The 22,032-nt window shown below is 40.6% G+C and overlaps 1 protein-coding gene across 4 annotated transcripts in view; it reads left to right on the top strand.

The window, feature by feature from the left end:
* Nucleotides 1-22,032, top strand: part of LOC132822938 (collagen alpha-1(XX) chain-like) — a 216,384-nt gene that overhangs the window by 63,895 nt on the left and 130,457 nt on the right. For all 4 annotated transcript variants that reach the window (XM_060836364.1, XM_060836363.1, XM_060836366.1 and 1 more), the window contains exons 13-17: nt 4,197-4,342; nt 8,300-8,429; nt 14,112-14,251; nt 19,412-19,541; nt 19,649-19,788. In XM_060836364.1, coding sequence (XP_060692347.1) covers nt 4,197-4,342; nt 8,300-8,429; nt 14,112-14,251; nt 19,412-19,541; nt 19,649-19,788 — 686 coding nt within the window. The remainder of the gene's footprint in view (nt 1-4,196; nt 4,343-8,299; nt 8,430-14,111; nt 14,252-19,411; nt 19,542-19,648; nt 19,789-22,032) is intronic.

Here is a 22,032-nt window from a genome sequence, read left to right as displayed (position 1 = left end):
TTGCATTGTCATTAACCATTAATATGAGAAGAAATTTTAAGAGATTAAGTAAAAGCAAATTCTTCATATGATCTGTAAACCACTTCAACTTATTAATTTGAAGGCATTCTCCACATCTCCGTCAGTAAGAAGACCCCTAGTTGTGAACATGGAGAAAGTGAGGACTGCAGATGCTGATGATCAGAGTTGAAGAGTGTGGTGCTGGAAAAGCACAGTCGGTCAGGCAACATCCGAGGAGCAGCTTTTCTGGCTGTACTTTTCCAGCACCACACTCTAGTTTTGAACATGCCCTGATTATCTTTCTGTTTAACTGAAGGTTATCGGGTCAATGCACATTTTTTCATGATATCACCACTTCCCTGGAAACCAGTAGCATTAATCCTATAAATCAGACATTTTTTTTATGTCTTAGTTGATTTCTTTTTTCTTTACTTAATATTTTCTCTATATCTTTGAAAATTACTTTGAGGATGCTGGGCTATATTGTTTATGACAATATTGATTAAAATTAGCAGTTTTACCTTACATTTCTTTAGTAAATCTTCTATCGTTGAACTGGGATCCATCAGAATTAAACAAGACACAAACGTCTATGGTTCTCATAGTCTCTCCTGTCCTCATACTTAAGGATTGACCTTTCCATAAGATTTAGTATTTCCTGTGATTCTTTGTGCAGAATGTCATGTTACTTCTATTTTAATTTACTCAGGGTGGTTATAAACTTTTGTTACAACATTTCCTTAAATCTCTTAACATGATAAGTTGTCCCTTAAGTTGTGTGAGTTTTACATTGGGGAATGCTAATGAATCCTGCAACATGATGACATAAAACAACAGAGCATGTTACTATGGGAGATGATATGCTGTTAGGCCATTCAGCAATTGAGCTTGATTACATTTGGTGGTATTCTACTGAACATAATTTTCATCCTTAATTCTTGCACTCAAATCCTGAATTACCAGTGACAGATTAGAAAGAGTTAAAGTAGTCTAACAGTCCCAATTCCTTTGATACTAAAACAGACTACATGTTCCATCTGAACTCTGTGTTTGACTATGATACACTCTTTTACAACCTATCAATAATATGCTAGCTAATTCACTGAATCCTTCTTTAACCTCCAACCAGCTAACAGCCCCCTTCTACCAAGATTAAAAATGGTTGGATGAAGCTTATCACTCATTTAGTATAATTACATCAAACCTTTATATCATTGTCCAGTATCTTTAACTCTCTCTACAATAACTCAGAGCAAGTATTGGATCGAGTCTACAGGATTCTTAAGGGGGTAGGGTAAGCAGCCAGAAGGTGTGTGGTATACATTGGTACCAATGACATAGCTAGGAAAAGGGATGAGGACCTGCAAAGTGAATATAGGGAGTGAGGTTGGAAGCTGAAAGAGCAGAGTAGTAGTCTCAGGATTGCTACCGGTGCCACGGGTTAGTGAAGCTAGGAACAGAGAGTGAGTGCAGCTGAATACGGCTGGTATAGGGGGGAGGGCATCAGATATGTAGATCATTGGGATACCTTCTGGGAAAAATAGGATCTGTACAAAGAGAATAGGTTGCATATGAACTGAGTGGGATATCAATATCCTGGGTGGGAGGTTTGCTACAGCTTTTTGAGAGGGTTTAAACAAGGGCCTGGGAAATGAATATTCAAGGCTATATGTGCTATCGTAAGGACAGACTGACGGGCAGAGGGGGTGGGGTGGCCCTGTTGGTAAACGATGATATTCAGTCCCTTGCGTGGGGGGACCTAGAATCAGGGGATGTAGAGTCAGTATGGATAGAGCTGAGAAATTCTAAGGGTAGAAAGACCCTCTTGGGAGTTATCTACAGGCCCCCAAACAGTAGTATGGACTGTTTGATAAAGTCCCAAATAGGAGGTTAGTGAGCAAAGTTAGGGTTGGATTTATAAAGGGGAAATCATGCTTGACTAATCTTCTGGAATTTTTTGAGGATGTAACTCTGAAGATGGACAAGGGAGATCCAGTGGATGTAGTGTACCTGGACTTTCAGAAAGCCTTGGGTAAAGTCCCACATAGGAGGTTAGTGAGCAAAGTTAGGGCACATGGTATTGAGGGCAAAGTACTGACTTGGATTGAAAGTTGGTTGGCTGACAGGAAGCAAAGAGTAGGGATAAATGGCTCCCTTTCGGAATGGCAGGCGGTGACCAGTGGGGTACCACAGGGATCAGTGCTGGGACCGCAGCTTTTTACAATATATATTAATGATATAGAAGATAGTATTAATAGTAACATTAGCAAATTTGCTGATGATACAAAACTGGGCAAGGTGAAATGTAAGGAGAATGTTAGGAGATTAAAGGGTGACCTGGACAGGTTAGATGAGTGGACAGATGCATGGCAGATGCAGTTTAATGTAGATAAATGTGGCAAGAACAGGAAGGCAGATTACTACCTAAATGGAGTCAAGTTAGGTAAAGGGGCAGTACAAAGAGATCTGGGTGTTCTTGTACACCAGTCAATGAAGGCAAGCATGCAAATACAGCAGGTAGTGAAGAAAGCTAATAGCATGCTGGCTTTCATAACAAGAGGGATTGAATATAGAAGCAAAGAGGTTCTTCTGCAGCTGTACAGGGCCCTGGTGAGACCACACCTGGAATATTGTGTGCAGTTCTGGTCGCTAAATTTGAGGAAAGACAGCTTGGCTATTGAGGGAATGCAGCATGGGTTCACGAAGTCAATTCCTGGAATGGCGGGACTATCTTATGTTGAAAGATTGGAGTGACTGGGCTTGTAAACCTTTGAGTTTAGAAGACTGAGAGGGGATCTGATTGAGATGTATAAGATTATTAAAGGATTGGACACTCTGGAGGCAGGAAATATGTTTCCGCTGATGGGTGACTGCCGAACCAGAGGATACAGCTTAAAAATACGGGGTAGGCCATTTAGGACAGAGGTGAGAAGAAACTTCTTCACCCAGAGAGTGGTGACTGTGTGGAATGCTCTGCCCCAGAGGGCAGTGGAGGCCCAGTCTCTGGATTAGTTTAAGAAAGAGTTGGATAGACCGCTGAAGGATAGTGGAATCAAGGGTTATGGAGATAAGGCAGGAACAGGATATTGATTGAGGATGATCAGCCATGATCATAATGAATGGTGGTGCAGGCTTGAAGGGCAGAATGGCCTACTCCTGCACCTATTGTCTATTGTCTATTGTTTGGCAGGAGGATGAAAACCAGAGCTACAGATAAGAGGATGGGGTAGCTGGTGAACCAGCAGAAACAGTGTATAGAGAACCTGTGAGGAAGGATAGAAAGTTGTTAGGGCAAAGTTGCAGTCATGGTGATGGGTTGTAGTCTGTATATTTTAATGCAAGAAGTGTCAGCAATAAAGGTGATGAATTCAGATCGATGTTCCGGGCAAAAGCCCTTCATCAGGAATGCCTGGAATGCCTTCCTCAGGATGCTGCCTGGACTGGAGGGCATGTCTTCTGAAGAAAGGTTGAAGTAGCTAGGGCTTTTATCATCGGAGTGAAGAAGGATGAGAAGTGACTTGGTAGAGGTGCAAAAGATGATGAGAGGTATAGATAGAGTGGATAGCCAGAGACCTTTTCCAAGGATGGAAATGGCTATCAGGAGGGGGCAAAATTAAGGTGATTGGAGGAAGGTTTAGGGGAGATATCAGAGGTAGGTTCTTTACACAGAGTGGTGTGCGTGTGGAATGCAATGCCAGGGTGGTAGTAGAGTCAGACACATTTGGGACATTTTCTGTGTTGGATAGGCATGTGGATGCTAGTAAAATGACGGGCATGTAGGTGAGTATAATCGTAGAGTAGGATAAATGATCGGCACAACATCGAGGGCTGAAGGGCCTGTTCTGTGCTGTACTGTTCTATGTTCTATATAAGTAAAAAAGAACCTAATGGTTTTTAATGACTAACTCTCAAAACTTTTGTATACAGGATTATCTCCTTTGTATGATTTATTTATCAAGAATTGTACCTTGGAAATTATTGTTGCTGATATTTGTTCAAAAACAAAAGTTTGAGCATTTTTCACCAATGCTTCATCAAAAGCATTATTTCATTTGAAATAGATGGATTAGCTCCTGCAGTAAATAAAGATTAAAAATGTCATATAGATATTTTAAATATTTTATGTTGGTAACAGTCATTTGAAATTTATGAAGATTACCTAACTGATTTTAATTTTGAAAATTTGTCATTTTTAGCATCTTTTCCATCACTGAATAATCTTACAATCTATGATGTCACACATGACAGTATGAGAATTAAATGGGATCCTCAAGCAGGAGCCACTCAGTATATGATCCTGTATGAGCAAGTTTCTAATGATGGAATGGATGATGGAAAAGAGGTATTTTCTTTAAAGCAATGGGGTCATTATGTTCTGCTTTTATGTTATTAGAATGTATTTCATATTTTACTTGTAAAAGTTTTTATAAAGTAAGCTCACATCTTAATGAAAATGCTCATTAAAATTAGGATCTGAACTAAGTTTGAAGTTTTGAAACTGGAATAAGATTAAGATTAGACTTACAGTGTGGAAACAGGCCCTTCGGCCCAACAAGTCCACACCGACCCGCCGAAGCGCAACCCACCCATACCCCTACATTTACCCCTTACCTAACACTACGGGCAATTTAGCTTGGCCAATTCACCTGACCAGCACATCTTTGGACTGTGGGAGGAAACCGGAGCACCCGGAGGAAACCCACGCAGACACGGGGAGAACGTGCAAACTCCACACAGTCAGTCGCCTGAGTCGGGAATTGAACCCGGGTCTACAGGCGCTGTGAGGCAGCAGTGCTAACCACTGTGCCACCGTACCGCCCCCACTGTGCCACCGTACCGCCCTAATAACTCAGACTGATGAATGTATATTTAGATTAGTTTCCTGGAAGATGGAGTTTTGAGCTCAGCTTGCTGGCATAGTGGAGAGGAGCCCTTCCCATTTTGATAGATAGCAGAATTTGAATCTAAATTATTGTGCCCTGTTTTTACACATTTACTTGTTGATGATTCACCTGTCCGCAGTGGCGGTAGATTTGGAAAGAGCTCCTATTACTTTGCTTCAATCTTAATAATATCAAAATGTAGATTTATGTTATGCCTTTAATGTAGGAAAGTATCTGAAGTCATTTCACTGAATAAATAAGATTAATCCTAATCAGTCTGTGTTAGTGATACTGGTTGACAAAGGAACATTCACTATGAGATAAAGAAGACTTTGTATTCTTCCTTGTATAAATATCCATCAGTACCATACTGGAATATCATATTAAAATGGATGGAAAGATGGGAACAGGTTTAGTGTGCAAAATCCCCTACACTTGTTCTGCTATTTAATTCAATCATGCTGTCAACACTTCAACTCTAAATTCTCATGTTTATTTACATTTAACAACTAATTTTTTAAAAAACTGTTCAAAAGAGGCAAGTGTCTGTGTAAGAAAAGTAAGTTATTCTTCTTGTAGTCTTAAACAGAACTGTACATGCTCCCTGAAAGAAATTGTAGCAAGTTAATAACCTAACTAGCTTAACCTTGTTCCTCTTTGCGAGCAGCGTTTTTCACAGAGTTCAATTTCTGGGCTCTTGTAGCGTAGTGGTGGTGTCCCTACCAAAGAGCTCGGAAGCCCAGGTTTAAGTGCCCCTGTTCTGGTTGTGTGTAACAATATCCCAGAGGCGGTTGATTAGAAAATATTTATAAGTACAGAGATAGGGCTTTTGTGACACAGTGTTCCTGTCCCTATCTCCAGATCAGAAGGCCTGGTCCAAGCCCCACCTGCTCCACAGGTGAGTCCTGACATGTCTGAATAGATTAATTATAAATATCTGTAAACACAGAGGTATATCAGTGTTGTTTGGTTACAGTGACCTTGGAGTGGGAGAGGAGGACCCAGTTATTGAGGTCCATGTAAGTATCACTGACCTCGGTAAAACTGGGAAAGAAAGGTTCTACATAGGCAGCAAGAGGAACCATACACCAAATTCAAAATCAAAACCTGAAATCTCCAGATTATTATTTGAGATATGTGTACATTTCTGTAGGGTAAAGAAGATTGGGGAGATAAATCCATGGCTTAAAGTTGTGTGAGAAGTGGGTTTGAATTCAAGGAGCACTAAGCATCAGTACCTGGGAAGATGGGGACTAGTATGTTGAAATGGGCATTACCTGAACGAGGCTAGGCCAGTGTTCTACTATAGGGAAGTAGAGAAGGCATAAGACCTTAAGATATATGAGAAATTAGGACATTCAGCCCATCAGGTGTACATTCATTCATGGTTGATATCTTTCTCAACCCCATATTCTTGACTTTTTTCTTCCTCCCCAGAATGCTTTTTCCCCCTTACTAATCAAGAAACTATCTATCTCTGTCTAAAATACATTCAATGACTCCATAGGTCTCCATAGCCTTCTGCAGCAATGCAGTCCACAGGTTCACCACCCTCTGGCTGAAGAAATACCTCCTCATCTAAAGGATCATCCCCTGACTTTGAGGCCCCTAAACACTCTTACTAATGGAAATATCTTGTTCGTGTGTACTTAGTCCAGGCCTTTCAGAATTCTGTGTTTCAATGAGATTCCCCGTTCTTACTCCTAAATACCATCGAGTAGAGACCCAGAGTCCTCAATGGCTGTTCATATCACAATCCCTTTATTCACACAATCATTCTTGTGAACCTTCTCTGGACCCCTTCCAAGACCAGCACACCCTTCCTTACACGATTGATGAGGGCAGGGTGGTGAACGTCATCTTCATGGACTTTAACAAGGCCTTTGACAGCATTCCTCATGGCAATCTAATCTTGAAGTTGAAGTTACATAAGATCCATGATGAGCTGGTAATGCTGATACAGGGCTGGCTTGCTCATAGAAGGCAGAGAGTAGTGGTGATTTTCTGACTGGAATTTTGTGATCATTGGTGTTCCACAGGGATCACTATTGGGACCCTATTGTTTGTATGACATTTAATGATTTGGAGGAGAATGTGGGTAGTCTGATTAGTAAACTTACTGATGACACAAAAATTGGAGCCGAGGATAGTGAGGAAGATTGCCAAAGATACAACAGGACATAGCTAGGCTGGAGACTTGGACGGTGAAATGACAGATCGAATTTTATCAGGCAAGTATGAGGTGATGGATTTTGGAAGATCTAATGAAGGTAAGAAATATACTGTAAATGACAGAACTCTTAATAGCATCGATATACAGAAGGATCTAAGTGTACAGATCCACAGTTCAGTTCAGTTCAGTACAAACAGTTTGTTAGGAGGTGAATTATGGCATTAAGGCATTTAACAAGCAATGATCCCTCATAACTGGTGACACACCACTGCCGAGTGAAAAACTTATCTTGCGGCCCATCAAAAGCATAAATAATAAAGCGAGATTCTCCTGATCTTGAGATAGGCCTCTCTGAACTCCTTGTCTGATTTTGCTACAAATCTTGTGATAGCCCATGTTGCTCAGACCTCTACAAGATTCCACCCATACTGCGCTACCTTCTCTTTCCTGTGACCAGTGTATTTATTTCCACATATTACTATTTCCCTCTCCCTCTGGAATGCCAGAGGAAGTTACTCATAGGCCTCCACACAGCAGTGATGATGAAAATCAGGAAATTAGATGTATGTAGCTCGGGTTATACAATAAGGATGGGAAATCTCAGTCTATTTATAGATAAAACTAATTAGCACTGTTGTTTTGGAGACAAATTCTTGCAATGTATGTAAGATGGTTTTCCAGAACAAGACATTAAGGAACAAACTAAGGAATGTTTTTTTTAGATGTTGTATTGTGAAATGAGAGAGGAGCTTACTGATAAATTTTGATGTCAAGGAGTCTTTGGAAAGAGTGATCCAGTTCAATGAGAAATGAGGAGCTTATATCTGCAAATTCTTAAACATAGCACCGGGAGGCTAGATTATGAATTTCTGCTTCCTTTCTGACACACTCGCAGAACACTGAGGGGGGTCCTTTAAACATTTAGCCTTGGGCCTCTGCTCGGGGCTGGAAAGCCTGTCTCCAACCCTACATCCAACGCCTTTCCAGCCCATAATTCTGTGCGTTAGGCTGGAATAATCTGTGAAAATGCAGAGTTTGAAAAGCGTGGATTTATATAAGTTTGTTATATTTATGGACTACAATATTGAGTTGACTGTAGTTTCTAAAGCATGACAGAAATATCATGAATTACTTTCAATGTTTAAAATAATAATCTGCCAGAGACTAGAGTAAGATTGTCTACTCTTTAATAAGAAGTTACTCCTGTTATGTGAAAATCCGTTATCCTGTTCTGTATTGACAGGTGAGAGTTGATGCTCAATCCACAGATATTGAAATAGAAGGTCTCTCTGCAAGCGCAGAGTACGTTGTAACAGCTTATGCTTTATATGGAGAGGAAACAAGTGAACCAGTAACTGCACAGCAAGCAACATGTGAGTTGAATCATGCTTGTTTTTGGTACAGCTTGTAGATTGTCAGTGGTTTGCACAACATTTTGTACTATCCCTGCTGTTTTGCTACATTTTCTCTTATACCTTGATGTTTTCCTGGATGCAGTTCAATGGGTAGAATATCCCATTCCAATATTCTGACAGTCCTAGGAATGGGTCTGGGAGAAGTGAAATAGTAACACTGCTGGATCACCATAAAATGTCCCTCATTCTTAGAAATTTGCTTTGAGAAAATCTCTTGCAGATCATGTAGTCAAAAGATGCACTTATCATGTGGGGAGAGTATCATTCACATGTTTGGTGATACAGGTCAGTGTATAAATGTTCTGGATGCATAAATGTTTTTTTTTGTCTCTCAGAACACACAATGTTTGACAATAATCCAATTTTTCAATTTATAACAGTTGGGATCTAGGTAGTTTGATTGTTGGTTTGACAAGTTCAATTGTTCGAGATTGAAGATTGTTTAATTGTTAAAGAAAGTGCAAGATGGAGAGATTAGCAACAATCTGTGTGCTGACAGTGGATAGACAGTGAGCTTCCACAATCTCAGAGAAGTGTTGAGAATGCCAGGTTCTAATAAGACTTGTTTTACACAGTCCATTTAATTCCAAGATAAATTAGAGTTGATTATCAGCATTTCGACCTGGGTATGTGGGCCTTGTAATTCATACTAGTTTGGTAATGAACTTGAGACAGGAAAGTACAGAAGAAGTCATTGTGATATCATATTACAGTCATTGCTAACATACCACTGAATATAATAGACAAGATTTGGAGGGGCTGGTGTTGGAGTGGCGTGGACAAAGTTAAAATCACACAAGACCAGGTTATAGTCCAACAGCTTTATTTGAAAGCTGCCTCTTTATCAGGTGGTTACCTCGAAAGATAGTACTTCCAAATAAACCTGTTGGACTATAACCTGGTTTTGTGTAACTTATAACAGACAAGTTAGTCTTCCAGCATCCAGTAGAGGGAGCAGGGGGGCTTGAAAGGCTCTACGAATTGCTATGCTGGAATCTGAGAGGAATCTCATGCTCAGCTTGGAAAGACCCAAATTTACCAGGAGTTAAAGTGAAGCTGAAAGATTCATCTGACATGCAATAGAGGGACGGTTTACAGTAAAACCAGCACATTGAAAGAGAGTTCTGGCGAAAAGAACAGAAATAAAACCTTTGGAGCTAACAATCATTTTGAAATGATTTCAGGAGAATTGAATATCTACTTAGAGTCATAGAGATGTACAGCATGGAAATAGACCCTTCAGTCCAACCCATCCAAGCCGATCAGATATCCCAACCCAATCTAGTCCCACCTGCCAGCACCCGGCCCATATCCCTCCAAACCTTCCTATTCATATACCCATCCAAGTGCCTCTTAAATATTGCAATTGTACCAGCCTCCACTACTTCCTCTGGCAGCTCATTCCATACATGTATCACCCTCTATGTGAAAAAGTTGCCCCTTAGGTCTCTTTTATATCTTTCCCCTCTCAGCCTAAACCTATGCCCTCTAGTTCTGAACTCCCCCACCCCAGGGAAAAGATTTTGTCTATTTATCCATCCATGCCCCTCATAATTTTGTAAACCTCTATAAGGTCACCCCGCAGCCTCCAACGCTCCAGGGAAAATAGCTCCAGCCTGTTCAGCCTCTCCCTCAGATCCTCCAACCCTGGCAACATCCTTGTAAATCTTTTCTGAACCCTTTCAAGTTTCACAACATCTTTCCGATAGGAAGGAGACCAGAATTGCATGCAATATTCCAACAGTGGCCTAACCAATGTCCTGTACAGTCGCAACATGACCTCCCAACTCCTGTACTCAATACTGTGACCAAGAAAGGAAAGCATACCAAATGCCTTCTTCACTATCCTATTTACCTGTGACTCCACTTTCAAGGAGCTATGAACTTGCACTCCAAGGTATCTTTGTTCAGCAGCACTTCTTAGGACCGTACCATTAAGTGTATAAGTCCTGCTAAGATTTGCTTTCCCAAAATGCAGCACCTTGCATTTATCCGAATTAAATTCAATCTGCCACTTCTCAGCCCATTGGCCCATCTGGTCAAGATCCTGTTTTAATCTGAGGTAACTCTCTTCGCTGTCCACAACACCTCTAATTTTGGTGTCATCTGCAAACTTACTAACTGTACCTCTTATGTTCGCATCCAAATCATTTATGTAAATGACAAAAAGTCATTTTAAAAGACACTGTAATGTATCTCTATCATGTGAGTTTACCAGTAATGCTGAAATTAAGCAGGAAATATTCTACAGTTTTAAAGTACAAGCTGTCTATGAAGATAAGGAGTTGGGGAATCCAGAACTAGAGGACATAAGTTTAGGGTGAGAGGAGAAAAATATAAAAGAGACCTAAGGGACAACTTTTTCACACAGAGGCTGGTACAGGTATGGAATGAGCTACCAGAGGAAGTGGTGGAGGCTGGTACAATTGCAACATTTAAGAGGCGTTTGGATGGGTATATGAATAGGAAGGGTTTGGAGGGATGTGGGCCAGGTGCTGGCAGGTAGGACTAGATTGGATTGGGATATCTGGTCGGCATGGACGGGTTGGACCGAAGGGTCTATTTCCATGCTGTACATCTCTATGACTCTATAACATATAGTCAATAGGACTTTTAGTCTTTTCATACTGGAAAGTTCTTAAAATATAATATGTTTTGGGGGGGGGGGGGGGAATCTTTTATAAGCTACAAACTGAAAGTTCAAATTTATTTTCAAAAATTATTTCTTTCTATGGAGGTTGTACTCTTGTCTATGGTCTCTTTATAGTTTGTTATGATTTTGATTAATTATATTTAGCTTCCTTTCCCAACAGTAGTGGAAAATGGATATAGAAACGTTTGTGATACTGATGAAAGTCATAGCGTTTACATAATTCAGAGTCTTATCTCTTTTTTGTCACATCTGTCACATATGAAAAATGCCTATATGTCAAAAAATCTAAAGCTTTTGTACCAATATCTTTTGCCAATCATACTACCTTTTGAGCAATTATGTGAGACTATGGAAAGGGAGCAAGGAGAAAGAATCTAAAAGGCTTAGGGATTGAGTGGGAAGAGGTTTACAGAGCTATTGGAGTGAATGGCTTTTGCTGCAAACTGCAATTAATTTTATAATGTGATAAACACACCGTAAATAATTATACAAGAATTCATTAAACTTCGCTAGTAACTGAATCATTTTGTAAATTAAATTCTTGATATAACTTGCATGGGACTTGAATTCTACCTGTTAAGGTTAGCTGTCTTGCCACTGTTTGATGGTCTCTGAGCACATTCCAACTTAGTTTATATTCTGTGGTAGTTAGAAATTTGATGCTGGAAAATAAATTCTCACAGTCCCGTGATGCAATAAAGACTAAGGTATCAATTTATGTAGGCTGACCTTCACCTTGTTTAGTCTCCCTGTTTTGTTTGTTTTCTGGTGTCATTTCCTCTAGGTCACAGGATCCCTCTCCTTTATTCCATAATGTGTCCCAGTGTTCTTCAAAAGCTTCATTAGCAGTGGTTTTTATATTCTAGAGTTCCTGTCCCAGCATTTCTGGATTATGGTACCGCCTCTCTTCTCCCCCACCGAAAGATTCCATCCTAGCATAGCCAGATCCTTAGGTTTCTTTTTAGTACATGTAATTATCAGGGCTAACTTCATTGCTAACACATAAATGTGTTCCTTCGCATAACACTCTTCTTATAAAACATCCAACTTATGATGAGCAAGGCAAAAACAATGACTGCAGATGCTGGAAACCAGATTCTGGATCAGTGGTGCTGGAAGAGCACAGCAGTTCAGGCAGCATCCAAGGAGCAGTGAAATCGACGTTTCGGGCAAAAGCCTTTCATCAGAAATAAGGGCAGAGAGCCTGAAGCGGGGAGAGATAAGCTAGGGGAGGGTGGGGTTGGGGAGAAACTGGCATAGAGTACAATAGGTGAATGGGGGAGGGGATGAAGGTGATACGTCAGGGAGGAGAGGGTGGAGTGGATTGGTGGAAAAGGAGATAGGCAGGTAGGACAAGTCTGGACAATTCATGGGGACAGTGCTGAGCTGGAAGTTTGGAACTAGAGTGAGGTGGGGGAAGGGGAAATGAGGAAACTGTTGAAGTCCATATTGATGCCTTGGGGTTGAAGTGTTCCGAGGCGGAAGATGAGACGTTCTTCCTCCAGGCGTCTGGTGGTGAGGGAGCAGTGGTGAAGGAGGCCCAGAACCTCCATGTCCTCGGCAGAGTGGGAGAGGGAGTTGAAATGTTGGGCCATTGGGCGGTGTGGTTGATTGGTGCGGGTGTCCCAGAGATGTTCCCTAAAGCGCTCTGCTAGGAGGTGCCCAGTCTCCCCAGTGCAGAGGAGACCGCATCTGGAGCAACGGATACAATAAATGATATTAGTGGATTTGCAGGTAAAACTTTGATGTAAAAGGCTCCTTTAGGGCCTTGGATAGAGGTGAGAGAGGAGGTGTGGGTGCAGGTTTTACAGTTCCTGCGGTGGCAGGGAAAGGTGCCAGGATGGGAGGGTGGGTTGTAGGGGGGAGTGGACCTGACCAGGTAGTCACGGAGGGAACGGTCTTTGTGGAAGGTGGAAAGGGTTGGGGAGGGAAATATATCCCTGGTGGTGGGGTCTTTTTGGAGGTGGCGGAAATGTCGGCGGATGATTTGGTTTATGCGAAGGTTGGTAGGGTGGAAGGTGAGCACCGGGGCGTTCTGTCCTTCTTATGGTTGGAGGGGTGGGGTCTGAGGGCGAAGGTACGGGATGTGGATGAGATGCATTGGAGGGCATCTTTAACCACGTGGAAAGTGAAATTGCGGCCTCTAAAGAAGGAGGCCATCTGGTGTGTTCTGTGGTGGAACTGGTCCTCCTGGGAGCAGATACGGTGGAGGCGGAGGAATTGGGAATACAGGATGGCATTTTTGCAAGAGGTAGGGTGGGAAGAGGTGTAATCCAGGTAGCAGTGGGAGTCGGTGAGTTTGTGCAAAATGTCAGTGTCAAGTCGGTCGTCATTAATGGAGATGGAGAGGTCCAGGAAGGGGAGGGAGGTGTCAGAGATGGTCCAGGTAAATTTGAGGTCAGGGCAGAATGTGTTGGTGAAATGTCACAGGAGCCCAATTATTCATTTTACAGTGTAACAATACTGTTGTTATAAGCAGTGCTTTGGATGGTTTGCTAGTTTTTAAAAATCCTACTAACATTTAGATAGTGTCATTAGGATAGACAATATCCTGCAATGGTTTACAGAGATGCAAAGAAATTGGATACTGAGCCAAATAAGGGCAGATTGGGAGGATTATCCAAAACTTTGATCAAAGTAGTGAATTTTAAAGGCATTAAAGGAAAAGACAGAAGTGAAGGAGATTAGGGATAAGATTCTGGTGAATGTGACCCAGTCAGTGTAAGGTGTAATAGGGGATGTAGTGTTCAGTAATGCACTCAAGCTCAAGGGAGCAGAGAACACCAAAGGTCACATCCTGTGTAGCCAGCAACAAGCCAAGCATAAACCTGCTTGGGTTCAAGTCCCATCTGCTCCATGAAGTGTGTCATAACATCTCTGAACTGGTTGATTAGAAAATATCTAAAACTGCTTGGAAACTGTCAAGGCTGCAGAAGACCATCTGTTCTGTTTTTGTTGGCTTTTGAAATGTTTTTTTTTATTTGTAGTTTCACTTCAAGCCCCAGCAAATGTGCACCTCACTGAACTTCGTCACAGTAGTGTTAAAGTAAACTGGGAGACAGCTTCAAGGAAAGTGAGAGGTCATCGTATCACTTATGTGGCAGCCAATGGGAATGATCCCAAACAGGTAAAAATCATGTTAGGCCTACTCAATCATATGCGGTTAGTGCAGCATGATGTATACAAATGTCATAGATCTAGAAATTATTAAAATCTGGATTATGTGTTAATCATACAAATAATGAATATTTGGTATACAACACAACTGATCAGAAATTGGAGTGCTTTAAATTGCAGGTGGGAAGCCTTGGAATTCTTATCCGATATTAATAGTTCTTGTTACTCATTCAGTTGATGTGGACATCATTGACTCAACCAGTGTTTATTTCTCAACCTTAAATGCTTCTTGAAAGGTGGTAGACAAGCAGAAGGCTGGAAAAACACAGCAAGCCAGGCAGCATCAGGAAGTGGGGAAGTCAAAAGTTCAGGTGGAACCCTTCTTCAGGATCAGAAACATTGACTTCTCCACCCCCTGATGCTGCCTGGCTTGCTATGTTCTTCCAGTCTCCTGCTTGTCTACCTTGGGTTCCAGCATCTGCAGTTTTTTTTGTCTCTTGAAAGGTGGTGGTGAGCTTCTTCTTGAACCATAGCACTCCATTTTGTACTAGCATATCCACAATACTATTGAGGAGAGTGTTCCAGGAGTTTGCCTTGGCCACAGTGAATGAATGCTAAAATGTTGCAATGTACATTTCATGATGATGAGTGACTTGGAGCTTTCAGTTGAGGATGTTCCTGTGTATCTGCTGCTTTTGTTGTTTAGGTGGTAGAGGTCTTTGGTTTGGAAGGAACTGCCTAAGGAATCTTGGAGAATTTCTGCTGTGCCCCTTGTAGATGGTACTAAATGCTACTACTAAGAACTAGTGGTGGAGGGATGTTTGTAGTGCAAACCAAGCAAGCTATTTTGACTTAGATTGTGTTGTGCTCCTTGCGTTTGTTGGAATTGGAGTCCTCCAGGAAAATGCAAAGTATTCTATCACACGCCTGACTTGTGCCTTGTGGATAGTGGACAGGCTTTGGAGATTAGAGATGAGTTACTCATTATGGATTCATAGTCTCTGACCTGCTCCTCTAGCCACAGTACTTGTATAGCTGGTCCAGTTCAGTTTCTGGTCAGTGGCAATGTCCAGGGTATTTTTAATGTCTCAGTGATGGTAATACCATTGAATATTATATTTGTCATTTCTCAGTCCAAGCCTGGATCTCATCCAAGTCCTGTTGTATTTTGACCTGGTCAGCTTCAGCCTCTGAGAAGTTGTGAAAGATGCTGAACATTGTACAATCATCAATAACCATCAACACTTCTTACCTTATGATAGAGGAAAGATGATGAAGTAGCTGAAGATGGTTGAGCCTACGATGCTACCCTGAGGAACTCCTGCAAAGATGTCCTATAGCTGAAAGAACTGACCTCCAACAACCATAGCCATCTTTCTTTATGCTGGTTGTGATTGCAACTGTTAGAGAGTTTTCCCACTAATTCCTATTGACTTTAGTTTTACTCAGGCACCCTGGTTCTACAATCAATCAGCTGCAGCCTTGATATCAAAGGCAATCACTTCCATATCACCTCTGGAATTCAGCTCTTTAGTCCATGTTTGAACTAAGGTTGTAATGAGGTCAGTAGCAGAATTCCTTCTAATTTTCTTCATGGGTCTCCCAGTTCCATGCATGGCATTGACCTCTGGAACTTGAAGTCAATGTTGTGATTATCATACCAATGCTGAATGCCACATATGGAACCTTGGGGTGCCATGCTTGTGAACAGCTTGGAGGGAACATTGATCAGGAGCTGAATGGCCAAATGGAACCAAAGTATCCTTAGGCAGTTTGTTGCTGAGCAAGTGCTGTTTGGTAGCACTGTTGATGACCCCTTCAATTACTTTGCTCTTATGAAGTGATGGAGAGGTAATTAGCCAAGTTGGATTTGTTCTACCCTTTGTGTTTAGGACATAACTTGTGATGTAGCCATTTTGGAATAACTTGTTTAGGGCTCAGCATGTTCTCGAGCACAGGTACTCAGTATTGTTGCCAAAACGTTGTCAGGACTTGTAACCTTTGCAGTATCAATTGCTTTAAGCCATTCCTTAATATCACAAAAATGAATTGAATTGGCTGAAAACTGGCATTTGTGATGCATGGGATCTCTGGAAGAGGCCAAGATAGATCATTGACTTTGCATTTCTGACTGAAGATTGTTGAGAATACTTCCCTGTTATCTTTGCACTGATATGCTTGGCTCCCCCATTTTTGAGGGATGGAACATTTGCAGAGGCTTCTCCCCAGAAAGTAGTTTAATTGGCCTCTACATTTGCAACTGGTGGGACTGCAGAGCTTGGGTCTGATCCATTGATTAAAGAATTACTAACTCAGTTTATCACTTGGCATGTATGGCTACACAAGTTTGCTCTCTCATTTTGGGTATTGCTGATGCTGCTCCTGTCATGTCCTCACACACTCTACATCAAATTGGGGGGATCTGCTGGCTGGATCATAATAATAAAGTGGAGATATATCAGGCTATGAGGTTGCAGGTTGTTGCTGCTAATGGTTCACAGCAGCTCCTGGATGCTCCGTTCTGATTTGCTAAATTTGTTCAAAATCCACACAACTTAACTTGGTGGAAGTGCCACACAACATAATAGTCTCAATGTGAAGACCAGATTTCATTTTCAAAATGTGACATGAGATTTAAACAAGCAGAAGGCCCAAAGATCAAGATGCAAGTATTCTGAATGTCATTGGTATCACATCAGTACAAACAAAGAAGAAAATTAAGAATAAACAAGGAACTATATTACTAAATGTTATGATCATATGGGTTAGCATTGGACTGCAGAATTCCTTTGTCTGTGTACTCCCACTTTGTATCAGCCCTCTCACTACCAAAGACACCCTTTTTATTTACTTGCTCCAACTGTTATCCTTTGCCATTGCCTCCTGTTGGTGGAGGTTGCGGAGAATTGCTTAGCTCTCTTGCTCACTGCTATCCATCACCGTCACCACGTGTTGCTGGACATTCTGTTACAACAAGGACTGTGCAGTAGTCATTCTTATCAATGCGGTCATTCACAGATGTATATGTACAGGCAGTTTGGTGAGGCAGAAATCAACTGTTTTTCCCTCATTCACAAACTGCAGACACAGCCTAGCAGCTACGTCCTTTGTAACTTAACCAACTTGCTCAGTTGTACTGCTGCTGAACCACTCTTGGCAATGGGATTTGAAGACCCCCATCTAGCATACATTCTGCTCCCTTTCCACTGTTTCCTCCAAGTTGTTCCACATAACACAACATTGATTTATCACTGAGGTAAGTGCAGTATGTGCTAATCAGCTGGAGATTTCCTTGCCCATTTTCAATATGATACTATGAGAATTCATTAGATCCAGAGTCAGTGGTGAGGCCTCCTATGGTTACTCCCTCCTAATTGTGTACCGCCATGTTGCCATCTCAGTTAGGTCTGTACCAGGGATGATGATGGTGGTTTCTGGGATATTTTCTGTCGGGTATGATTATGTGAATATAACTGTGACAATTGCTTGACGAATCTGAGTTACTCTCCCAATTTTAGTGTTAGCTATTGGTTATTAATTGGTAAGACTTTACATGATTGACAAGGCTGGGTTTGCCTAGTTTGATGCTAGGTGGTCAGACCGTTTTTGATCTCTTGAGCAATTTGATGAACAAGGGTGGTCATTTCAGAGGGCTGTTAAGAATTAACCACACTGATGTGAGTCTGGAGTCACATGTGGGCCAGACCAAGTAAGGATGGCAGATTTCCTACCCTAAAGCACATCAGTGAGCCAGATGGGATTTTATGACAATTAATAGTGGTTTCATGGTCATCATGAAAATTTTAATTCCAGATTCTTTGAACTCTGATTCCACCATCTGCCACAGTGTGATTTGAACCTTGGTTGCCCAGGGCATTACCTGGGTCTCTGGATTACTAATTCACACAATAGCTTTACACCATTCTCTTCCCCCCACCTTGGCTTTATTAATTTTCTGAATTGAGTACGTGCCAGTTCAAAATAGGAGCAGGTGATGTTTGATCAGCTTTTGAATCATATACTGACACATGGGTTGTTGAGAGAGCTATGGGGCATGTCTGTTGTGGATTGACAAATTTCTTGAGTGGGAACAATGGGACATGACGACTTAGTGATATTATCGCTGGACTGTTAATCCAGGGACCCAGTCAATCTTCTGAGAACCTCATTTCGAATTCTGCCATGGCAGATGGTCGAATTTGAATTCAATAAAAATCTGGAATTCAGAGTCTAAGCTGATGACTGTGAATCTATTTTCAATTGATGGAAAAAACCATGTGGTTTACTAATGTCCTTTAGGGAAGAAAGCTGCCATCCTTACCTTAGCTGGCCTTCATGCGACTTCAGCAATGTGGGTGATTCTTAACTGCCACCTGGGCACTTAGGGATGGGCAATAAATGCTGGCCAGCAATACCCTCATCCTGTGAATGAATATAAAATAAACTGATAAGCAGAGGCCCAGATGTTCCAACCAACATAAGCATTATGATAAATGACAAGTCTAAGCTTGCATTCTTTGCTTCCAATCATTTCTAATATTAAACATACTTTAAACACTCTGTATGATGATTCCTCAAGGTTCTTATTTATTGTAGAGATTTCAACTTGGCATTAGCATTTTTTAAACCTGTTGCAAATGTTGGTAACTCTGACTGTCATGATGAAGTTCTGATCGTTTTAGTTAAGCATATTTTCTGGATTTACACAATCATGCAATATTGACTTTTTTGCATAATGCTATCCCCAGTGGCATAAATAGAGAAGGATTAAAATAGCATCAGGAGGAATTAGACATGAGTGGAGATTTTTAGGGAACTCATCTTTTCTAGCCAATGTTCTGTCTTCTACCCACCCCAAAAATAGACGTTAAATATTGTATTGCTGTTTGGACCCACAGACAGTAAATTGTCCAAACTCTCTTCATTCACATATGAACCTGATAATAAATGATGTTTGTTGAGGAAAACCTGAACGTGATGTCCACTTGTACACACTTCTGTCAAGGGTTTGTAGGATAGTCTTCCCTTCTTCCTGACTGAGTGCAGATGAGAGGTTGAAGCTAGAATCTTCATAATCCATTTTGCTCAGTCATTCACTGGATAAATGCAGTTAGCTTTAATGTGCAATCCTTATAGTTGGGTATTCAATTTTGACTTCTTTGTATTCCAGGTTGAAGTTGCTGGGGATGTTGAAAACGTGCTACTGAAAAATCTAACTTCATTGACAAAATATGTAATCGCTGTACTTTCTATTTATGACACTGGGACCTCTTTGCCTGTTACAATTACTGGAGAAACAAGTATGTGTTTTCATATTGGGCATTCATTGCTTATAATTTTGTTTGTTTGATTTAAAAACAACATGTTCTATTTAAATAGAAATAATATTCAGTGTTTTTGATCTCAGTCAAGGTTCCACCTCCATCAGATCTGAAAGTTACTGAGTTTTTAGGCACCAATTTAACGATTATGTGGAAACACGCTGCCAGTGATGTTGTTCTGTACAAAATAAAATGGATTCCCCTTAGCGGAGGAAAATTAAAAGAGGTCTGTGTGATATATTCAATCAAATACTTTGTCAATATAGTCTGTAATTATGAAATTATATATGTTAACATTGTGCAACTGTGAATGCATTTAAATAATGTAGGTTATAAAGTCTCATTTTTGTTGGTCATTGAATTGAAGAGCAACATTCCTGATGAAGGGCTTATGCTCGAAACGTCGAATTCTCTATTCCTGAGATGCTGCCTAACCTGCTGTGCTTTGACCAGCAACACATTTGCAGCGACTCAAAGATCAAACCAATAGTATCATTCTTAGTATTGCACATAATGAGTAGCAACTAGGTTGCAGCTGAATTCTACGAAGACAATTTTGGAAATTCTGAAGATGACAAAATATCTCGCAAAAGTTTGTGGCTGTGAAATGACTCTGTGGAATAATAAATGTAAAGAATTAATACATTTGTTTGAAGTTCTTCCCAAGATGAGAGTATCTGTTTTTGAGTTGGGTGAATTTTCTGCAAATCAGCAACTTACCTTTCTAACAGTTCATAACAAAAGGCAGAAAGTCAATATTTATTTGTTACAAGAAGTTTCTACTCTTATAGCATCATAGAAAGGTTACGCTAAAGAAGAAAGCTATTGGGCCTGTTAAGTTCATGTGATTTTTTGCAATAATAATTTTCTTATTCTCCATTTCCTTGTTGACCGACATATTTTTCTCTTTAGGTCCTTATCCAATTTCCTTTCAAAAATGTCCACCATACTCTGGGGCTGTGCAATTAAGATCCTAACCACTCACTATCTGAAAGAAAAATTCCTCATGTCATCATTCCTGCTTCTTCCAATCACCTTAAAGCTGTGACTTCTGAACCTAGGCCTTTCTGCCTCAGTTCTTCCTTTCTATTCTGTCTAGACTTAATGATTTTGAATACTTTTATCAAATCTCTTCTGAACTTTAACTCCTGTAAGGAGAACAATGTCAGTTTCTCCAGTCTATCCATATACCTGAAGTCCCTCATCTAACTGCATAAAAATTGTCTACAACCTCTCTAAAGCTTTTTATATTCTTCGTAAAGTGTGGTGACGAGAGTGGAGCACAGTACTCCACTTGAAGCCAAACCAGTGTTTGTTTCATCATAACTTCCTTGCTTTGGTACTCTCAAAAATATATACTTTCGATCAATCTGTTCAGACAGAACAGCAGGTGGAATTTGAACCTAGACCTTCTGGCCCATAGGTAGGGACACAACCACCATGCCAAAAGAACCTCTTAAGATTGGTGCCCAGCTCAGGGATTGGTCTCATGGCCCTAAGATTAAGAGTCACTTGCTATACTGACTGAACTAGCCAAACATACAATGCGCCTTGATTTATAAATTCAATCACTGTGTCTGCTCTTTTAGCAATGTTTTCTTCAGTGATTTGTACATGTTTGCTCACAGGTCACTCTGTTGCCTCACCCACTTTAGTATTGTTTATTTTATTTAGCATCTCTCCATTTTATAAGTACAAAAATGTATCACTTCACACTTGTACGCATTAAATTTCATCAGCCACATGCCTGCCCATTCCATCTATATATATATATATATATATATATATGTCCACTTGGATCACAATACTTCTGAGTTTGAACCATTAGCAACTTTTTGATTTATAATCACTCAAGATTTAGTTTTTAATTTATAACAAGATACAGCATGATTATAGTACTGCCTCTGCAGTACCCCACTGTATGCCTTCCAGCAGTCTGTCAACTAACTTAGTATTCTTCTTACCTTCTATTCCACCAGTTTTGTCATCGCTGGAAAACCTGGTGCATGACACTGAATTGCCTTTTGGAAGTCTCTCACTCTCCATCAATGCATTACCTCATCATGTTACTGCATTAATAAATTAAATCAATTTGGCTAAACATGATTAGCTTTGAACAAATCCATGCTGACTTTCCTCAATAAATCCTGTTAATTTTGCTCCAGACTTTCATTTCTAAATGTGTTCTTTCTCTGAATCAGTTAAACTGTCTATTCTGTAGTTGCTAGTTTACTGTTACTCAGGGCTCAAACTTGTCCAGCTGATCACACTTTACACAGATGTGAGTGGCCAGGATACCACAGCACCTTCAGATTTTAACATCTTGCATGGAAAACAATGTTTACCCATTTAAATAACCTGCATTATATTAAGGTGAGGGTGAAAATGCCAAACTCAAAAAAAAAGTGTATGAACCGCAATATGAAATAAATTGTCCAAGTTCCTACAAGAATGATACTTTGTTGGCACT

This window comes from Hemiscyllium ocellatum, chromosome 15 (genome assembly GCF_020745735.1).
Source record: "Hemiscyllium ocellatum isolate sHemOce1 chromosome 15, sHemOce1.pat.X.cur, whole genome shotgun sequence".
Classification (NCBI taxonomy): Eukaryota; Metazoa; Chordata; class Chondrichthyes; order Orectolobiformes; family Hemiscylliidae; genus Hemiscyllium; species Hemiscyllium ocellatum.
Note: the sequence above shows the minus strand (reverse complement) of the source record. Positions and strands in the feature narration are given on the sequence as shown.